General features: G+C 37.4%; 2 protein-coding genes across 2 annotated transcripts; both read right to left on the reverse strand.

Moving 5' to 3' along the window:
- Positions 1 to 8,166: 8,166 nt before the first annotated feature.
- LOC107576450 (uncharacterized) lies at positions 8,167 to 10,780 on the reverse strand. Its single transcript, XM_016262626.1, has 4 exons — positions 10,621 to 10,780; positions 10,233 to 10,326; positions 9,199 to 9,292; positions 8,167 to 9,023 (listed from the first exon to the last, which is right to left on the reverse strand). The coding sequence occupies exons 1-4, from the start codon at positions 10,640 to 10,642 to the stop codon at positions 8,316 to 8,318; spliced, it is 918 nt and encodes a 305-aa protein (XP_016118112.1). The 5' UTR covers positions 10,643 to 10,780; the 3' UTR covers positions 8,167 to 8,315.
- Positions 10,781 to 11,467: 687 nt separating this feature from the next.
- Positions 11,468 to 13,223, reverse strand: LOC107576459 (uncharacterized). The gene is made up of 4 exons (XM_016262632.1): positions 13,118 to 13,223; positions 12,943 to 13,036; positions 12,771 to 12,858; positions 11,468 to 12,682 (listed from the first exon to the last, which is right to left on the reverse strand). The coding sequence occupies exons 1-4, from the start codon at positions 13,155 to 13,157 to the stop codon at positions 11,990 to 11,992; spliced, it is 915 nt and encodes a 304-aa protein (XP_016118118.1). The 5' UTR covers positions 13,158 to 13,223; the 3' UTR covers positions 11,468 to 11,989.
- Positions 13,224 to 20,598: the final 7,375 nt, after the last annotated feature.

Consider the following 20,598-nt stretch of genomic DNA (forward strand, 5'->3'; position numbering starts at 1 on the left):
GCTGCTTCCTCATGAAAGTTTATCATTCTCGCTTTTAAGGGCAAGATGGCACGAGTGAGATCTCAATGTGGTATTCACGCGCTGTGATATCGTTACTGTGTACACACACTATTAAAATAGCCTACACACAATATTATGTCATAATAACTGTCTTGACGAGTATTGAAGTAAACACAGTCGGTTACATCTTAACGGTTAAGAAAATATTAATGTGTCAGTATAACGGTAATTACGCTAATATTGTTAATAAAACAAAGGAAAAGCAGAGAAGCACTCACTGCTCTTAACTAAGTAACTTATGTAACTTTAATAGGTAATTGTGTATGTTTATTTCGTAATACAGTTTTCATAAGCACTGTAAAATACTGTTTATTTAGGACATTTGTATCTTTGTATCTAATGGTCTCTCTGAGGGCTAAGCCCCCCTGAGGATGAAACCCTAGAACCGCCCCTACATTTAAAATGAAGACACCATTTTATTTATCTCTTTTGAGATAACATATAGTCTCTATTCCGTTTTATTTTGTGTTGTTTTGCCAAAACAACACTCAATGTTGAAAGGGATAGTAGAGACAAACACATTTCCAAAACAGAACAAATATTTATTAATTATTTAATGATACAATTGTTGTTAGGTCTTAAGTAAACACATTTATAGTTACAAACTTAAAACAACAACAACAATATACTAGTAGAAATTCAATTCCTGTTATCAAGAATTAACATTTTAACTAGTGAAAATTGAATTGTTGATATGAATTCTTGATATCAACAATTCAATTTTCACTAGTTAAAATGTTAATTCTTGATAACAGGAATTGAATTTCTACTAGTATATTGTTGTTGTTGTTTTAAGTTTGTAACTATAAATGTGTTTACTTAAGACCTAACAACAATTGTATCATTAAATAATTAATAAATATTTGTTCTGTTTTGGAAATGTGTTTGTCTCTACTATCCCTTTCAACATTGAGTGTTGTTTTGGCAAAACAACACAAAATAAAACGGAATAGAGACTATATGTTATCTCAAAAGAGATAAATAAAATGGTGTCTTCATTTTAAATGTAGGGGCGGTTCTAGGGTTTCATCCTCAGGGGGGCTTAGCCCTCAGAGAGACCATTAGATACAAAGATACAAATGTCCTAAATAAACAGTATTTTACAGTGCTTATGAAAACTGTATTACGAAATAAACATACACAATTACCTATTAAAGTTACATAAGTTACTTAGTTAAGAGCAGTGAGTGCTTCTCTGTTTTTCCTTTGTTGTTTTATTAACAATATTAACGTAATATAAGAAATGCATGGATCCATTATACTGACACATTCATATTTTCTTAACTGACGTAACCGACTGTGTTTACTTGGATACTCGTCAAGACAGTTATTGTGACATAATATTGCGTGTAGGCTATTTTAATCTTGTGTGTTCACAGTAACGATATCACAGCGCGTGAATACCACATTGAGATCTCACTCGTGCCATCTTACCCTTAAAGGCGAGAATGATAAACTTTCATGAGGAAGCAGCACTGGTCTGATCGTTCAGATAGCTGATTATAGTTTTAGGGGGCTGAGACGACAAATAGGGTGGTTGAAGCCCACCTAAAAGGGTCTAGAACCGTCCCTGTAGTACAGCACTATACAGTATCTCACAGAAGTGAGTACACCCCTCACATTTTTGTAAATATTTTATTATATCTTTTCATGTGACCACACTGAAGAAATTACACTTTGCTACAATGTAAAGTAGTGAGTGTAGAGCTTGTATAACAGTGTAAATTTGCTGTCCCCTCAAAATAATTTTAATGTCTAAACCGCTGGCCACAAAAGTGAGTACACCCCTTAGTGAAAATGTCCAAATTGGGCCCAAAGTGTCAATATTTTGTGCGCCCACCATTATTTTCCAGCACTGCCTTAACCCTCTTGGGCATGGAGTTCACCAGCGCTTCACAGGTTGCCACTGGCGTCCACTTCCACTCCTCCATGACGACATCACGGAGCTGGTGGATGTTAGAGACCTTGTGCTCCTCCACCTTCCGTTTGAGGATGCCCATACTTGGCCAATCCATCACCTTTACCCTCAGCTTCTTTAGCAAGGCAGTGGTCGTCTTGGAGGTGTGTTTGGGGTCGTTATCATGTTGGAATACTGCCCTGCGGCCCAGTCTCTGAAGGGAGGGGATCATGCTCTGCTTCAGTATGTCACAGTACATGTTGGCATTCATGATTCCCTCAATGAACTGTAGCTCCCCAGTGCCGGCAGCACTCATGCAGCCCCAGACCATGACACTCCCACCACCATGCTTGACTGTAGGCAAGACACACTTGTCTTTGTACTCCTCATGGATGAATTATGGTATTCTTCTGTAGCCTGACGACGAGTAACTTTAACCGTTGTTCATGTGAACTCAGTTTGTGAGTGGCTGTTTTTTGTTTCACCTATCAATTCGTGTTGATAAAGTATAATAGGGTAAATCCTGTATAGTGATTTAGGAGCACTTGTGCTCCTAACTTAAATTTAGGAGCACGTTCAAAATTTTAGGAGCACCTTCTGATCAATAATCCAAAATTTTAGCAAAAAATTGCCTTCCCATTACGAGGTGATATTTGACTCCTTAAAGTGATTAACAGTGGAATTTAGTTTTTACCTTTGTGATGGCATTTTTCTAACTTTATTAAAAGTTTGTCATCTTTTGTCAAATTCTTTAAAAAATTATATTTTATAATCTTTTAAAAAAATGTTATTAAAACGACAGAAAAAGAACAAGTATTATAAGAAACACAAGTTAAAAATCAAATGAAATAAGTATTAACAAAATTCATTTGTAGAGGTGGCACAGAAGAACACAAAAGTGGCTTGATGTACTTTCAGAAATTTAATGAGGCTCAAAGGTGGCATGAGAGCAATTAAATCCATAAATTCATGATGAGATTAATGTTTTAAATATAAAAATTTGAATATAGAAATATTAAACGATTTAAATAACTGAAAATATACTTTAAAAAGTAAACTAAAACTGCCAGCAGGTGGCGGCAAGTCACTGATTTTATCACTGAATAATTCATTCAATTGATTCATTCGAACGGCTGATTCATTCAGGAATGAATCAAGTGACTGTCTTTATGAATGGGTAATCGTGACTCATACTGACTCACTAGATTCGTTTAAAAACGCAGTTCATTCATAAACGAGACACCGCTGTGTTTGAATGGAGATGCGCAGCGCAGAGCGGTGTCTTTGTTTTAAACTATTTTCGACGACGAAATAGAGCAAAATCAGACAATAGTGTTATATTGCATATATTGTTATATTGCATTATATATACAATACAAGTCACTTAATATTAAATTCTTGCTTATTGAACGTGAAAAAGTGAAAGTGACGTGACATGTGACCAAGTATGGTGACCCATTCTCAGAATTAGTGCTCTGCTTATTATAGAAGGAAAAGACAGGACATTTTAAAGCAACATAAATGTATTTATAATAGAAAACCTGATGGGACAGGAGTATTAGATGCTGATTTTGAGATATGGGAACTTAGAAGAATATTGTCAATTTAGGCAATCAGCTCCGGGAAAAGATAAAATAAGTTATAATATGATCAAACATGCAGATGATAGTATTCTTAAAGTAGTACTGGAGTTATTTAATAAGATATGGATAGAGGGGAGGATACCAAGATCATGGAAACATGCAATAATAATACCAGTAGCTAAGCCAGGAAAAGATGCATGAATAGCTGGGAATTACAGGCCAATAGCACTTATGTCTAATTTTTGTAAAATAATGGAAAAAACGATTGTAAATAGGATGAATCATGTATTAGAGAGTAAGGGAGGGTTAGCACCTTATCCATATGTACACACACAGCAGTGAACACACACACACACACCGTGAACACACACCCGGAGCAGTGGGCAACCATTTATTGCTGCGGCGCCCGGGGAGCAGTTGGGGGTTTGGTGCCTTGCTCAAGGGCTCCTCAGTCGTGGTATTGAAGGTGGGAGAGAGCGCTGTACATTCACTCCCCCCACCCACAATCCTTGCCGGTACGAGACTCGAACCCGCAACCTTTGGGTTACGAGTCTGACTCTCTAACCATTAGGCCACGACTTCCCCGTTAAGTACACCGTAAGTCAGGGCTCTACGCTAACTTTTCTTTTTAGGAGCACTTGTGTCAAAATTTACATTCTAATCAATAATCCAAAATTTTATCAAACATTTGCCTTCCCATTACGAGGTGATATTTGACTCCTTAAAGTGATTAACAGTGGAATTTAGTTTTTACCTTTGTGATGGCATTTTTCTAACTTTATTAAAAGTTTGTCATCTTTTGTCAAATTCTTTAAAAAATTATATTTTATAATCTTTTAAAAAAATGTTATTAAAACGACAGAAAAAGAACAAGTATTATAAGAAACACAAGTTAAAAATCAAATGAAATAAGTATTAACAAAATTCATTTGTAGAGGTGGCACAGAAGAACACAAAAGTGGCTTGATGTACTTTCAGAAATTTAATGAGGCTCAAAGGTGGCATGAGAGCAATTAAATCCATAAATTCATGATGAGATTAATGTTTTAAATATAAAAATTTGAATATAGAAATATTAAACGATTTAAATAACTGAAAATATACTTTAAAAAGTAAACTAAAACTGCCAGCAGGTGGCGGCAAGTCACTGATTTTATCACTGAATAATTCATTCAATTGATTCATTCGAACGGCTGATTCATTCAGGAATGAATCAAGTGACTGTCTTTATGAATGGGTAATCGTGACTCATACTGACTCACTAGATTCGTTTAAAAACGCAGTTCATTCATAAACGAGACACCGCTGTGTTTGAATGGAGATGCGCAGCGCAGAGCTGTGTCTTTGTTTTAAACTATTTTCGACGACGAAATAGAGCAAAATCAGACAATAGTGTTATATTGCATATATTGTTATATTGCATTATATATACAATACAAGTCACTTAATATTAAATTCTTGCTTATTGAACGTGAAAAAGTGAAAGTGACGTGACATGTGACCAAGTATGGTGACCCATTCTCAGAATTAGTGCTCTGCTTATTATAGAAGGAAAAGACAGGACATTTTAAAGCAACATAAATGTATTTATAATAGAAAACCTGATGGGACAGGAGTATTAGATGCTGATTTTGAGATATGGGAACTTAGAAGAATATTGTCAATTTAGGCAATCAGCTCCGGGAAAAGATAAAATAAGTTATAATATGATCAAACATGCAGATGATAGTATTCTTAAAGTAGTACTGGAGTTATTTAATAAGATATGGATAGAGGGGAGGATACCAAGATCATGGAAACATGCAATAATAATACCAGTAGCTAAGCCAGGAAAAGATGCATGAATAGCTGGGAATTACAGGCCAATAGCACTTATGTCTAATTTTTGTAAAATAATGGAAAAAACGATTGTAAATAGGATGAATCATGTATTAGAGAGTAAGGGAGGGTTAGCACCTTATCCATATGTACACACACAGCAGTGAACACACACACACACACCGTGAACACACACCCGGAGCAGTGGGCAACCATTTATTGCTGCGGCGCCCGGGGAGCAGTTGGGGGTTTGGTGCCTTGCTCAAGGGCTCCTCAGTCGTGGTATTGAAGGTGGGAGAGAGCGCTGTACATTCACTCCCCCCACCCACAATCCTTGCCGGTACGAGACTCGAACCCGCAACCTTTGGGTTACGAGTCCGACTCTCTAACCATTACATACACTTGTCGCTGTTATGTATCTTTGTAAGTCATTGTAAGCCCAAGCGCACGTACCCCCATAAAAAACACAACAACAAGTGGGCTCCCCCAAAGTCCACGGTATAGTTCGAACTATGGCTATATTCTTACTCCGTTATGAGTTTTGGCCTTCGAACTGCACCCGCTACTTTTCAGCACTTGATGAACCGTGTAACTTCTGGGTTAGATGGATGTGCTGTCTATTTAGATGATGTGGTTGTGTATATAGTGATACGTGGGAGCAACATCTTTTACGTATCAGAGCACTTTTTGAGCGCTTGGTAAAGGCTAGGCTCACGGTCAACTTGGCGAAGTGTGAGTTCGCCAAGGCGACTGTGACCTATCTGGGGAAGGTAGTTGGGCAGGGTAAAGTACGTCCAGTGCAGGCAAAGGTCTTGGCAATTGATAAGTTTCCTCCACCTAACACTAAACGAGAGCTTATGCGGTTTTTGGGTATGGTGGGCTATTACTGGAATTTTTGCCCAAATTTTTCTTCAGTGGTAGCCCCTCTGACTGATTTGCTGAAGAAGAATGTTAAATTTTTAGTGGTCCTTGCTGTGTAAACAAGCTTTTGAAAATGTGAAGTTGCTACTTAGCACGGCACCTGTGTTGGCTGCCCCACGCATTGGACATTCTTTTCAAATCCAGGTAGACGCCAGTCATGTTGGAGCTGGAGCGGTACTGTTACAAATTGATGTACACGGAATTGAAAGACCAGTTTGTTATTTTTCCAGGAAATTCAAGTCTCACCAGCAGCATTATTCCACCATTGAAAAGGAGGCCTTGGCTTTGATTTGGACTTTGCAGTTTTTTTTACATTTATTTAACAAGTGGAACCTTTCCAATTGTGGTATTTTCAGACCACAATCCACTTACCTTTTTGCACTCTGTGCAGAGCCCAAACCAGCATCTTATTCGATAGTTTCTCTTTTTACAACCCTTTCCTTTGGAAATTCAACACATCAGGGGTGTGGAGAACGTGCTGATGCGTTCTCGTGCCCCATGTGAGAGTCTTTGTGACCGATTTAGTTGATGTATTTGTGTTCTGTTCGCCCTTATTGTGACTGTGGTTCTTCCTAGGTATATCCAGAGTTGCTGCTATTGGAGTTGCGAAGGGGGGAATCAGATTGAGAAGGCACAGTACTGGAGGTCCTTTGCAAGGATCCTCTCTGGAGGTGTTATGGTGTAAGGGTGTTAATTTATTTGTTTGTTTGTCTTGTTCTCTTGTAGGTGGCAGGAAAGACGAGGATCACCTGTTTCAATTAGGAAGTGGGAGATAGAAGTATTCCGGTTACCAGCATGGAAGAAGGGCGTGTGGAGAAGGGACATCATCTCTACCTGGTGTTGGATTGCCTCGCTTGATGGGATCTGTCGTTTGCCGTATTCTGTCATGGTATATTATGTGAATCCCCTAGAATTATGTAATAAACTTTTTGGTTGTTACTATGAGATTTTTGGTGGATGTTTTCTTTGTTTGTTGCGGCCAGGAGCCGGCTGTAACAATACAAACCCGCAATGCAGTTTCGGTAAATCATTTGCATAAAGTTATAATAATGCTCTTGCTCTGTTTATGGGTTGCAGCATGAATTATTATATAATGTACAATTTTATATTAAAAAAACTGTAGATCTACAACCTCAACATACTATTTCAAAAGTTTTTTTCCCCACTGTATGACTGCCTGTGACTAACTTAAGCGCCACTTGTTTTAAACACTTGTCAGCAAGAAAACGTGCACAACAAAAAAAGTTTTGTTAATAGTGTAGAAATGTATAAAGCACAGCTCACACAGACGTCACTTTCAAACCAAGCAGCTTTCTGTTGGTCAACGCTCTGAATCTGCATCACCAACTTGAACTCGTGGTGAAATCTGCATGAAGTTATCTTTCACAATCGTGTGGATTCCTACTGAAATGACCGTATTTCGCTCCCAGAACAGTGCTAAATGTGATGCACCTTTTCATTTCTGTGATCAAAATCAGTCACTTCATGAGCCTTTCACATTTACAGTTCTCATTATTTCATAGTTCCTATGTATTTTATTACTTGAATTCATTATATTCTGTTAATGTTAATATATTATGTTAATGTAATATGTTAAGCAGATTACACTACAGAGCAGTGTTATGGAAAATTGTGTATTCAATTTGTCTCAATTTGTTTGCCGTTTTAAAACAAAAGCAATCGTTTATGAAGAAAAAAAACAAATTACATTTTCTACTAACTCTTGGTCATCCGTAAACAAGAAACAAGTGTGAGTCTAAAGATTTTAAGGCACTAAATATGAAAGACAAAAGACTTAAACAGTAACTTTAATCTCAAGGCATCCAAGAACCTGAAAATAAGGGGAATAAACTTAACATGAATTATCCATTATGTATTGTACTGAACTACAATTAACTCCTATCCAGCTGTGAACACCTTTCCTCTCCTTAAAAATGTCCTGAGAGGGGCAACTTTAATTTTAAAATGCTTTAATTTAAGTACCTTATTATTTTAAATACCCTCAGAACAAGCAACACTGACAGTTTTCAGTGATTTCAAAATCTCTCGATCAGTTTTTCGAACAAAAATATTAATCTTTTTCTGTCCTCGGCATATGGGGAGTCTGGTTCAGTGTGTCCTGTGCCGTTTGTATCAAGAGCCATGGCAGTAAAAGTCTCTCTGTCTCTTTCAAGGGCTGCTCTGTCCCGCTCCAGTCTCGCTCTGTCCTGTTCCAGCGAGGCTCTTTCTCGGTCAATCGCAGCTCGGTCCTTTTCCAACTGCGCTCTGTCTCTCTTCAACGCCGTTTTCTCCATCTCTGCGATGGCCCTCTCGTGCTCCAGCAGCACTCGCTCTTGGTCCAGGTCTGCGTGCTCCTTCTCCAGCAGCTGTTGCTCTTGTCTGAGTTTGGCTCTTTCGAAGTGTAGCTCGTCTTGAGTCTCTGGAGGGCTTTTTTCCACGAGTCTCCCATTCACGCTTTCTGCTGTATCTGATGAGGGTCCTCCATCAGCTACCGTCGCTTGAGTATTGACCTCGATTACTGAATGTGTCAGTAATTCTAGAATATCACTCCCCATTTCTACTTGATACATCTTTTTGCTTGGCTGGGCTGCACATTCAGACTCATCGGCCAGGTTGGACAATAAGGTCGGTTTAGGAGGGTCGACATCAGTGGGATCGCCATCTACAGCCTTATCCATGAGTCTGAACCACTGCCAGGATTCGGGTTTAACCGTTTCAACATCCTTTGCAAGAGCTTTTAAAACCTATGGGGAAAAGGTAGAGAAAACCACTTCAGGAGAATTGCATGCATACATATTTAATTTATAACTACATTTTTAGAATTTCTGAAGAACAAAAAGTATTAGTGGTGTGCAGCTATATGAGTAAATAATTTTAATTGAAAATAAAAACCACGTCCATTCAATGTGTCCATCTTACCTTGTATTTGCATTTTAAATTCTCCCACTTTCGTTTTGCTCTTTGAGAAGTAATATTTCCATCCAGGTTGGATTTTGTCTCTTGTATGAACAGCCTACAAAAAGAAAACACACTTTGTCACTTTCTTTTTAAAAGCTGCTTATAGAAAAGAAAAGACTTGGATTTTCATACTGGTGACCCCTAGGTGGCTACACAAAGTTTGGATGACACCCATGTCAATAAAAATTTTGTTTTTATTTATTTATCAATTAATTTGTTTATTTATTTTTACAAAACTCTCAATGTTTCCTTAAGATATTAATTAAATGCTTAAAATTTATATTATTATATTTTATGAAAAATGAAACCTAATTAAATGTTTCATTTTTTGTATATTTTTCTATTATTACTGAATTAATATTTTAAAACATTCATTCAGTAATCATGAATTCGTTCAACCATTATTTGGCTGTTTATTTCTAATGAGTTTCTCCTTGCCTTTGCAACCTTTATCTTGCTTGTTGGATGCTGTAGTGCAATATTCTCTGAATATCTGCTTTGTAACTATATTTACTGTAAAATAAAATAATCAACTTAATTTAATTAAATATCATATAAATACAATGTTAAATATATCTAAATATAACTAAATAAATTCCAAATATTTAAAATGATAAATTATATAACATTATACAAAAAATTTTTAATATAAATTTAAATGTAATATATATTATTTAATATAAAATTTTAATTTAATATAAAAGTATTTATAAAACAAAGTTATTATAATATAATTAAATAATTAGAACTCAACATTTTTATTGTTAATTTTACATAGTATAAATGGATTATACCTCATCTGTCATTATTAGAAAGTGGTCAGCATAAATGGGGGTCCCTGGCATTAAAAGTTTGAAACCCCCTTCATTAAGAGATGCTCTATATTGTTAAGCAAGAGCAACAACAAGCAATTACGCATATATAATGGGATACAAACGACATGTAGCTACTGCAGATGTCAAATGAATCACATATGAATCACAATGAGTACATACTCCCAGCCATTTCTGCATGTGTTCCTCCAGCCTGAGAATAAATAGCCATGGGCCATGCGCCACCTGATCAGTGTCTCAGTGTCCTTGTGAGACCCTGAAACAAAACAGCCAGTCCGGCATGAATTTACTGTAGGTTTGGTGCTGCAACATGTGATTTTATATATGCAAAACAAACCGCCCAGTCAAACCACAGCATAAACACTGACAACTGTCAGTCTGAAATAATAGTAATAAATCCTTATTTATTACTCGAAAGTAGCTGCACATATCAAGTGCATTAACCCCGGTTTTTAATCCACCGTGAATTATATAGAAACTCATAAGAGTTACAGAAATGTGCGAAAGTTTTGAATGCGTGCACAGTGCAGGTTTACACAATGACACTCACATTGTTGAGATGGTTGCGCCATTTCTGAAAGGGAGAGAGGCGGCCAAACTCCTCTTATGAGATATACAGTAATACCATGAATATTATTGTTTTCTTTCACTTCTTCAATAACCGTTTGCGTTTCTATTGCAGACAGCACTTCTTCACAGCTTTTCCCGTTTTTAACAGACGGACGAATGTTATTAGATTATTGCCCTCTAGCTGTCAGGAGACAAAACAACTCTCAGTTACACCATAGAACAATGATAACAATAAAATAAGCATCTTCGTCTCAATTCCTTCTCATCTTTAGTTATAGATTATATGTCTACAAGTTTTATAAAAAAATGGAGTCATCAAAAAATGCTGAATCCTGTGATCAACAGCAGGGTTATTATCGTCAACTAAAACAAACTTTGAAAAGCATTTTGAAATAAAGCTGAAATAAAATACAACAAACTTTAGATTCAAAACTTAAACTAAATGAAAATAAAATTACTGGAAATAAATTAAACCCAAGTAGTATTTTTTAAAATCTTTTTGTTATCAAAAACTAATAAAAATCACACAAAAGTACATAACAAAATTACTAAAAATTAAACTAAAATGAACATGAAAACAGAAAATAAAAACCAAAATAGCATATGAATAACACTAAAGTAACTGATCAAAAGTAAGATTTTCCTAAAAAATATTCTATTTTGAAGTACACCCATTTAAAAAGTTTTCATTACACATTTCTATCTGCATTATATATGATAATAATATCCATTGTTCATTTTTTAGTGGATTCGTTTTGTAAACAATTTGAGTGAAAATTTGAGACCAGGACTAGTTGTTACACTTTCTCTGGTGTATATTTCTCAGTGCAGGTTTATTTGTGAAAGCCACAAACCTAAAACTTGATATAGACACAAACCATAAATTCTTGACTGCAAAAAAGAAGCAAGATTAATAACTAAAGATACTGTTTGTTGAATACACATTACTTTTTGTGACTCTATATGGGGTCAGTTGTCTCTACAATAGACCTGTCATTAAACAGCTTTTTATACTTTTCAGCTAAATTTGAACAGTTTCTGAATGACAACAAGGTGGACCATGAATCTTATTTTGACATTCATTGTGTGGCACGTATGGTATACTTTACCTCCAGACACTGTTATTTTACATTGTTTCAGAAATAAAGCATCATCACACTCCATGTTTCATTCAACATTTACAAATCAATAAAAAAATCTCAAAAATATTTAGCTTGTGCACCCTATCAATGTATGTGGGATCCATTCTAGACTGTGTACATAATGTATCTTCAGTCAATTGTTTGATTGATAATCCCAATAACTCATCGTAGTTTTTCCCTGAAGTTTGCCCCCATCTCAGACCTGCTTTAAATTTTTTCAATCACCTTTTCAAGTAAGAATATTAATCTTTCTCTGTTTTTTTCGTGAGGACAGTCCAGCCCATTGCATCCTAAACTGCTTTTCACGTGATAAGTGATATGCGCCGACCTTCTGTCTCTTTCAAGGGCTGCTCTGTCCCTAGCCAAAACTTCTCTGTCTTTCTGCAGTCGGGCTCTGTCCTGTTCCAAAGACGCCTTGTCTCTGTTAACCGCGGCTTTGTCCTTCTCTACCTGGGCTCTGTCCCGCTGAAGCGCTGCTCTTTCCCGATCGGCAAGGGCCCTTTCCCGCTCTAGAAGGGCTTGTTCTCTGTCCAGGCCTCCAAGCTCCTTTTCTAGAAGCTGTCTTTCTCTTCGAAGTTTGGTTCTCATGATGTTCAGCGAGTGACTGTCTGTCGTCTGCTTGCCTTTTTGTCTTCCCCGCTTAACCAGATGCAGACTGGAGGCCGGGGGCACGTTCACCAAAGTTCCTTCCTCTTCCAGGAATTCCAATAGTTCCCCTCCGACTTTAATCTGGCGTAGCCGCTTACTTGGATGAGGTGCATTATCATTGTCAGCTTCTGATGTGATCACTTGCTGGCTGATCTTTTCATCAAACTCTTCACCCAGAGCATCGTCCATGAGATTGAACCATTTCCAGCAGGTGGGGTTCTTCTCCACACCGGTGGGAGGATATTTTGCATCCTTGTAATGAAGTGTAGAATGCATTAAACTGCTGAATATGTTCTACGAAAGTTGGCATTTGCAAAACATAATTAGCAGTGAGACCAACCTTATATCTTGCCTTCAGGTTTTCCCACTTTTTGGCAATCTGCTCAGTTGTCATCTTTTCCTCAAGCCCCATTTCTCTGAGTATTGCACTGAAAAAATAAACAAAATAACGACTTTGAATGTGAACGCAGGTTGTGAGAGAGCAATGCAAATTTTAAGACTGCAAATCTCACCTCCAGGCTGTTTTAGACGAATTTTTCCTCCCGTCAAAAAGCGCCGAGTTGCTCGATCGCAGCTGTATCAGCTTTGTGATATCCTCATTAGACACTATAGTGCACATAAAACAGCCAGTTAGTTAGCTTAATGCTCACATTACTAATTAGTTTTGCGCAAAAACGAACGACTTACTTTTATAGATGAGTTTAGAGCTGGTCGACGCCGAATCCATATTTTATATCACTTCGTAAAACAGATTTCTAGGGCCCTTAATAGTGCACGTTGAAAGTGTGCTTCTGTTAACATTCCCTCCCAGGGAAAATGGCGCGGTACGAGCACAGCCTGTATATGCTGTCTACTAAGTGCCCTTATTTTAAAGGAGTGAATTTGCGTATAAAATATTTCTTGAAATGTAAATTTGTTTTGACTTAAACGGAATTAATACGTGTGAATAGAACATTAAACTCAAAGCCATTCACGAGATCTTTTTTTGGTTACTGACTAGGCTAAAAGACCAAACCAAACCAAAGAAAAGTAATTAGCATTAAATGTGTGCGTGGCTTACTAGACCGAAGGGTGTAAGTACAATAATAATGTTAGCTCTTTTATGTGTATTTAAAAGACTATTAAAGTCTTAGAGTGTCATTATTATGTTAGAATTACTGTCCAGATCTAGATTAAAGAATCATAGTATTCACAAACAACTGTAATTGGTCGATCCCGAACAGCGCTGAGAAAAATAACAGGCACCGCGAGACAACACTATCACGTGGCGGCTGTTACTTTACTAATCGCTTATCAGAATTGAACAATCAGAATCGTTTGTGATTACTAGATGAGGATTTTTTTAAATCGTATAACGCGAGATAGCGGCTACGTTTTCCAGGCCACGTGTTAACAAATTAATAGATTTGAACAGTTATTTTTAGTGTACGAATGTATCAAATAAAAACTTCCTGAAATTTGATTACACTCGCGGTTCTCTATTCAGTAATGCGCCACCTGGAGGAAGACAACTTTCGTGTCATTGAAAACAACAAATCAACATTTTCCACCCATCGTTAACGGTGAGAAATGAGAAGTCTCCGTATAAGCCGATAAACAGTGTAGCAGCTCTACAAGAAGAGGTATAGGTTGTAGATAAAAGAATATGCCCAAAGAAGAAATAATGTATCATTCTACATTAAGTCAATGCTAATAGTCACGTTGGAATTTGGATTATAATGTACACATCTCCACATACTTGTCACAGCTCAGAGGCAGTTCTTGACTACTTAATTTACTTATATTCATAAAATAAATACAATACTCTTAGATAAAATAAACAGCTGCTTTTATCCTACCCAGATCTTCATGCAGTGTGTTTGAAATCTCAACTAATGCACTTGACCTTTACAAGCCTCTGCTAAACTATTAATAATAGAGGGGGTCTCCTTCTCTAATGAAGAAACAGTCAACAAGTCCAGTCAGGATGGAGTGTCAACATACAATTCATCAAATAATTTGGTGAGAGAGATGTGGCCCAGTTAATGTTCAGGTCTGCCAAGTAGTTTTTGCATAAACCTGTCAGATGCATTTAAAAAACTGGAAAGTGTGGAAGTATGGCAGTCCATCTGTCCCAAAAAAGCATCTACTGCTTTGTACAATACATTGTTTTAATATATATATATATATATATATATATATATATATATATATATATATACACACAGTGTCTCACAGAAGTGAGTACACCCCTCACATTTTTGTAAATATTTTATTATATCTTTTCATGTGACAACACTGAAGAAATGTCATGTTTGCTACAATGTAAAGTAGTGAGTGTACAGCTTGTATAACAGTGTAAATTTGCTGTCCCCTCAAAATAACGCAACACACAGCCATTAATGTCTAAACCGCTGGCCACAAAAGTGAGTACACCCCTAAGTGAAAATGTCCAAATTGGGCCCAATTAGCTATTTTCTCTCCCCGGTGTCATGTGACTCATTAGTGTTACAAAGTCTCAGGGCTGCATTCAGCCCGGACAAAACGGTGCAAAACGTTTTTTAAACGGAAACGGTGGTGCGTTGAACGCCCTGTTCTGATGACGCAAGAGTTGCAACTATGAGCTGAGAAGGCCATTATTTATTTGTGGTTTTTTTAAAGAATTTTCGGAGCCTGATGAAATCGGTATAAATACGTGTTTAATACTGCAAAATACGCTCGATGTTACAGTCACTGCCCTTGCCCTCCAGAATAAAGGAGAACATCCCAATCGAGTGAAGGGATTTGTGGAAACTGAGGTTCCTAATATTGTGATCCAACATTTGCCTCGCATTTCAGGATAAAAAAACAAACATTTCAGGTGAAGGATAATCCACTTCTTCCGATAGCCTACTGTGTTAAGTTATGATCTATATGACCTTATTATTTTTATTGTGAGTATTAGGCTTATCATTATTGCTAATCACTGTTGTTGTGCTATTGTAATATTTACCATTATATAATCAGAGGAGTATAGATTTTTTTTTTAAAGTGTCACTCCACAATACAATAGCAAAATATATAAATATGTATAGTATTTTTATGTTACATTATTAATCAGTGTCTAGCACACCTTCCTAAGGAAAAGATATGGACCAGAAGACATTGCAATTACTAAATTATATTTAGAAAGACTTAATAAACATGTTCAAGCAATATACTTGCTCTTGTAAATTTATTTTGATGTTAATTACATTGTGCACAGAACAGGCCTGGCCATGGTCGACCAAAGAAGTTGAGTGCACATGTTCAGCGTCATATCCAGAGGTTGTGTTTGGTAAATAGACGTATGAGTGTTGCCAGCATTGCTGCAGAGGTTGAAGGGGTGGGGGGTCAGCCTGTCAGTGCTCAGACCATATGCCGCACACTGCATCAAATTGGTCTGCATGGCTGTCATCCCAGAAGGAAGTCTCTTCTAAAGATGATGCACAAGAAAGCCCGCAAACAGTTTGCTGAAGACAAGCAGACTAAGGACATGGATTACTGGAACCATGTCCTGTGGTCTGATGAGACCAAGATAAACTTATTTGGTTCAGATGGTGTCAAGCATGTGTGGACGGCAACCAGGGGAGGAGTACAAAGCAAGTGTGTCTTGCCTACAGTCAAGCATGGTGGTGGGAGTGTCATGGTCTGGGTCTGCATGACCTAAACCCTATTGAGCATCTGTGGGGTATCCTGAAGCGGAAGGTGGAGGAGCGCAGGGTCTCTAACATCCACAGCTATTGTTTAACAAAAACCAAAAAATTATTCAACCACATGTTGTTCCAAACCTGTATGACTTTCTTTCTACTGCTGAACACAAAATAAAATATTTTGTTATATTAAAATTAATGTTGGTAGTTATACTGATTCGGGTCTGTTTGACTTACTGAAAGAAAGTCATAGGGGTTCGGAAAAACATGGGGTTGAATACATTATGGATACATTATGCATTATAAATATACATTTAGGTAAATGTATGTCGACTCCTTTTTTCCACAAATGGACCCTCACACGGAACAACTCTGTTCCATCGGTCTATCGGCCGTTCTGCTTTATCATATTGATATCGAAATGCATTTTACATCATTAGTTCAGTCATGCGAAAGGGTGTCCTTTGTTGTCCAGTGTGGAGCAAGGGGGCTAATCTCTGTGCATACTGTATGTCCTTAAAAGCACTGATGCTGTTTTCCTCATAAATTATTCAGCTTCTTCAACGGCTTTAAACCATTGAGAGAAGATTAGTGAGGTTATTCTGTGACGGTGTGTTTGTGCGTGCGCGTGCGTGCGTGCACATGAAGTGTGTAATGTTGATGGTGCATGAGTGTGTGTCTTCTTTCTGCTCTTGCAAGGATGCTATTCGATATCTCAATGAGAGCAGTCCAACAGAGGCTGATCGATCCATCGGTGCCAATTAAACCTCATTCCCTTGTCTTTCAGAATCACATTTGCTGTCATGTCACGTTGTCTGTCACTCAAGCAACCAAAATGGCCATTTTGTACCTAAAATCATCTGTATCAAATCCGGATGTGTATTTAGAATGTTTAGCTATGTAATTAAAGGTGACATATAATGAAAATCGGACTTTTCCAGGTTTTAAGTGCTATAATCAGGTCCCCGGTGCATCTACCAACCAAGGAAACGTGAAAAAGATTAACCCAGTAACTTTGTTTTGGTAAGCCTTTTTCTTCAAGTGTCTGAGAAAACGAGCACGTCTGATTTCGCTCCTTTGGTGACGTGGCAAAGGGATCTCATTATAATATTACCGCCCCTTAATCTGTAAGTTTCCACCCATGGTGCCGTCATTTTGATTTTGCAAGCGACACCGGTGTACCAGTTCTAATGTCATGGCGAAAGTTTGAGCAAAACATGCTAACTGTTCTGCCTTTGGCTGCACAGACGAGCACAGAACACTATTTATGGTGCTTTTCCACTGCATGGTACGACTCGGCACGGCTCGGCTCGGCTCGGTTTGCGTTTCCACTGCAGTTTAGTATCGCTTTAGAGTGGGCAAGATAATTCACATGTCGTTAGTTGTGCCGCCTATACTGCTGTGACTCCTGAAAAACTTTTTCATTCCGCGTCGCCCCATCAAGCTTTCGCTGGATCCGCTCCTCTGCTATCAACGAGAGGAACGTCTGTACTTCCTCAACAGACAACGAAACAGCCACTTTTTGGTTTTGTTAAAAAAAGGTGTGCTCATTCAAAACAGTTGCGTTCGATCCTTCGCTGGCTGTGCTGTTTTATATCTAGCAGTTCTGTTGTGTTTATGTCGCAAGTTCAGTGACGCAGGTAGTGAAAATTTTCTCCGGCCAATCTGTGATCAGCAGAGTTTACACACCACATTTTGGTAACAGTACGGTTCACTTGGAACCTCAACCGAGGTGGTACTAAAAAAAGTACCAGGTACTGTACCCAGTGGAAAACCCCCCAAAAGTGAGCCGTACCATGCAGTGGAAAAGCGCCATTAGAGTCCCAGCCTCAGAGGAGACAAGAGAGCAGTGGATTTATTGATTTATTTACTGTATATTGCTGCTGCCACACAGATCTAAAATAAACATGCAATTTATTTCCCAGCTGTTTACCTTCACAGACATAACCGACTGTTTTTGTAACTTATGTGTGTTTTTAACGTAAACTTGTGTGTGAATGATAACTTAGTTTAGTACTCACATGCTGTGACAGCCGCTTTCTGTACGTGTGCTTCAGATGTGTGCGCTCAGAAAACCGTATATCTGAAGTTTAAACTCATATGGTTTAAAATGCATGATTTCAGCGCGATAAACATGATAATAAGAACCAAAACAGATGTTTTTAGCAGGTACCAGCTGTAATGGCACAGCTCTATTCTGGAAAAGGGGGCAGGGAGCAGCAGCTCATTTGCATTTAAAGACACAGGCCCAAAAAACTGTGTTTCTGCTTCCACTCAAAATAGGCATTTTCAAAATGATATAATAAATGATCTGTGGAGTATTTTGAGTTGAAACTTCACAGACACATTCTGGGCACACCAGAGACCTATATTACATATTGTAAAAAGGGGCATAATATGTCTCCTTTAAGATCTAATAAGTGCCTGCGTGTGTTTTTATTCTCAACAGCACATTTGAGAGAGTTTTTGATATGCACTGTATTGTAATTTCTTTCTATGTAAATCTGTGCCTCTCTAATCCAGCAGTCTGTATCCTGTGTTGGGGAAGAAGAGGGGGTTGTCTCTGTAATCTTGCTATGTCTGTGTGGAACTGTGTTGGTAATCCTGCTGTGTGTGTGTGCTCGTTAGAGTGTTTCCCCAATGTAATCCTATGACAGAGAGCATTGGTGCATGTGAATGGTTGTCAATGTTAATGCATACATGCATCATTTTACACTGTACGGCCGGCTGCACAGGCACACGCTCGACTCCACGTGTGGGCAGGGTTTGACATCATCAGGCGTCATTGCCGTGCTGAGGTGATATGGGAGGGCAGGAACAGCAAAGACATTTGGCTTGATCTCTAACTTTCCAGAGGCGTGGCTGGGGGAGGGGAATGGCTGGTTCGGAATGACGAACTGGAATTAGGATAAATATAGGAAGTAGTCTGAGATCAGCTGTTCCAAATTTTAACCATTATGGAAAAATCTACAAATCTGGTCTCTTAGATATCTTGGGTTAATACAAAATGGGAATGTGTAGTATAATCCAGGAATTAAAAGAGGACAGTGGGTCTTTTGTTGTGAAAAATAAGACTTTAGCATGCTTTTATTATGGAAGTAGTATAATTTAAAAGAATATACTTAAGTGTGAACTGAATGTAACGTTTTAAGACACTTAAGTGTTTGTTATTTACTATTAAATGAAAGCATATTATAGTATAAATTGATATTAAATGCAATTAGTTGAACTTAAGAGTGCTTTTATGACCCGCTTAAGTACTTCTTTATATGTAACTTCATAATTGCTTTTATTGTCTTTGAAATATGGTTAAAGTATACTGTAGAACTAACACTAGCCTTTCAAATCTTTTTGTATTCTATCTATTTGATTTCTTTTTATTTATTATACAATTATCAAAAGCAAAAAAGGCCTCTAACACTAGCTTGCTCTATTCTTTTTCTATTCTATCTGTTTTCTTTTTATTTATTATATAATTTAAAAAAAAACTTGCTACGTGTACTGCGTTAAGCTAATTGTGACTTCTCATAGCACTTGCATGTCATTGCTCTTTTGTTGATTTTGATTGCTTCCATTGTCCTCATTTGTAAGTCGCTTTGGATAAAAGCGTCTGCTAAATGACTAAATGTAAATGTACTGATAAGCATTAATGGTAAACTAAAATATGAAATGTCATTTCTATTGAAACTTTTATGTCATGTTTAAATATATGTGTATATATGTAATACACATTTGTAATTATACAACGTTGCATAGTATATTTACTTTAAATGTAATATCAAATAACACACTACAGTTAAAGTTATAATCAACTTTACATGTGCTTTAGTCAACACATTAAAATATGTGCACTTTAAAGCATGACAAAAGATTAAAACATTTATTTAAAATTTACTTTAAAAAAACGTTTTAAAACTGCTTAAGTGTGTTTAGAAGCAGTCTTAAAAAGCCTACTCTCTTGGAACATAAAATATATTTTAAAGAATTGACTTCCATTATATGGCCAAAAAAACACTATGGAAGTCAATGGGAACAGAAACTGTTTGGTTTCCAACATTTTTCAAAATATATATTTTTGTGTTTCACAGAAAAAGAAAGTCATACAAGTTTGGATTGACATAAATTACAGACTTTTAATTTTTGAGGGGACTGTCCGTTTAAGTGGCCTTTATTAATATTATATTAATTCATTTATATTATCTGCAAGCACGTTTTTTCCCCTGCAAATATACTTGTGAGATTTGAAGTACACTACAAGTGCACATTAAATACTAATAAGCATACTTCTTTTTCACAAAGGGTCATGCTGCAAATTGGAGGCAGGAGCGGATGCTCAATCGACCATGGGCTACGGCGCAGCGGGTTTTAGCGATGGAGGCCGCGTCGCGAGAGCCTGCCGCGCTGCCGAGCGGATAGGCAGCACTATTTATAGCTAATCCTGTTTAAGCGAGGTTGTGCTCTCTACCGTCCCTGAGACAGAGCAGTGGAGTTAAACGCTGACGACAAGCACTGCGTGCG

Source organism: Sinocyclocheilus grahami, unplaced genomic scaffold (genome assembly GCF_001515645.1).
Source record: "Sinocyclocheilus grahami isolate Dianchi unplaced genomic scaffold, SAMN03320097.WGS_v1.1 scaffold31.1, whole genome shotgun sequence".
NCBI lineage: Eukaryota > Metazoa > Chordata > Actinopteri > Cypriniformes > Cyprinidae > Sinocyclocheilus > Sinocyclocheilus grahami.

Bases quoted from the DNA above. Each gene is read 5' to 3' on its own strand.
- LOC107576450 (XM_016262626.1), bottom strand. From the start codon at position 10,642: ATGGCGCAACCATCTCAACAAT. The intron at 10,327-10,620 runs GTGAGTGTCATT...GTTTTGTTTCAG, and splicing joins GGCGCAACCATCTCAACAAT to GGTCTCACAAGGACACTGAG. The intron at 9,293-10,232 runs GTATGTACTCAT...TTCTTTTTGTAG, and splicing joins ACATGCAGAAATGGCTGGGA to GCTGTTCATACAAGAGACAA.
- LOC107576459 (XM_016262632.1), bottom strand. From the start codon at position 13,157: ATGGATTCGGCGTCGACCAGCTCTAAACTCATCTATAAAA. The intron at 13,037-13,117 runs GTAAGTCGTTCG...TGTGCACTATAG, and splicing joins CTCTAAACTCATCTATAAAA to TGTCTAATGAGGATATCACA. The intron at 12,859-12,942 runs GTGAGATTTGCA...TTATTTTTTCAG, and splicing joins TCGTCTAAAACAGCCTGGAG to TGCAATACTCAGAGAAATGG.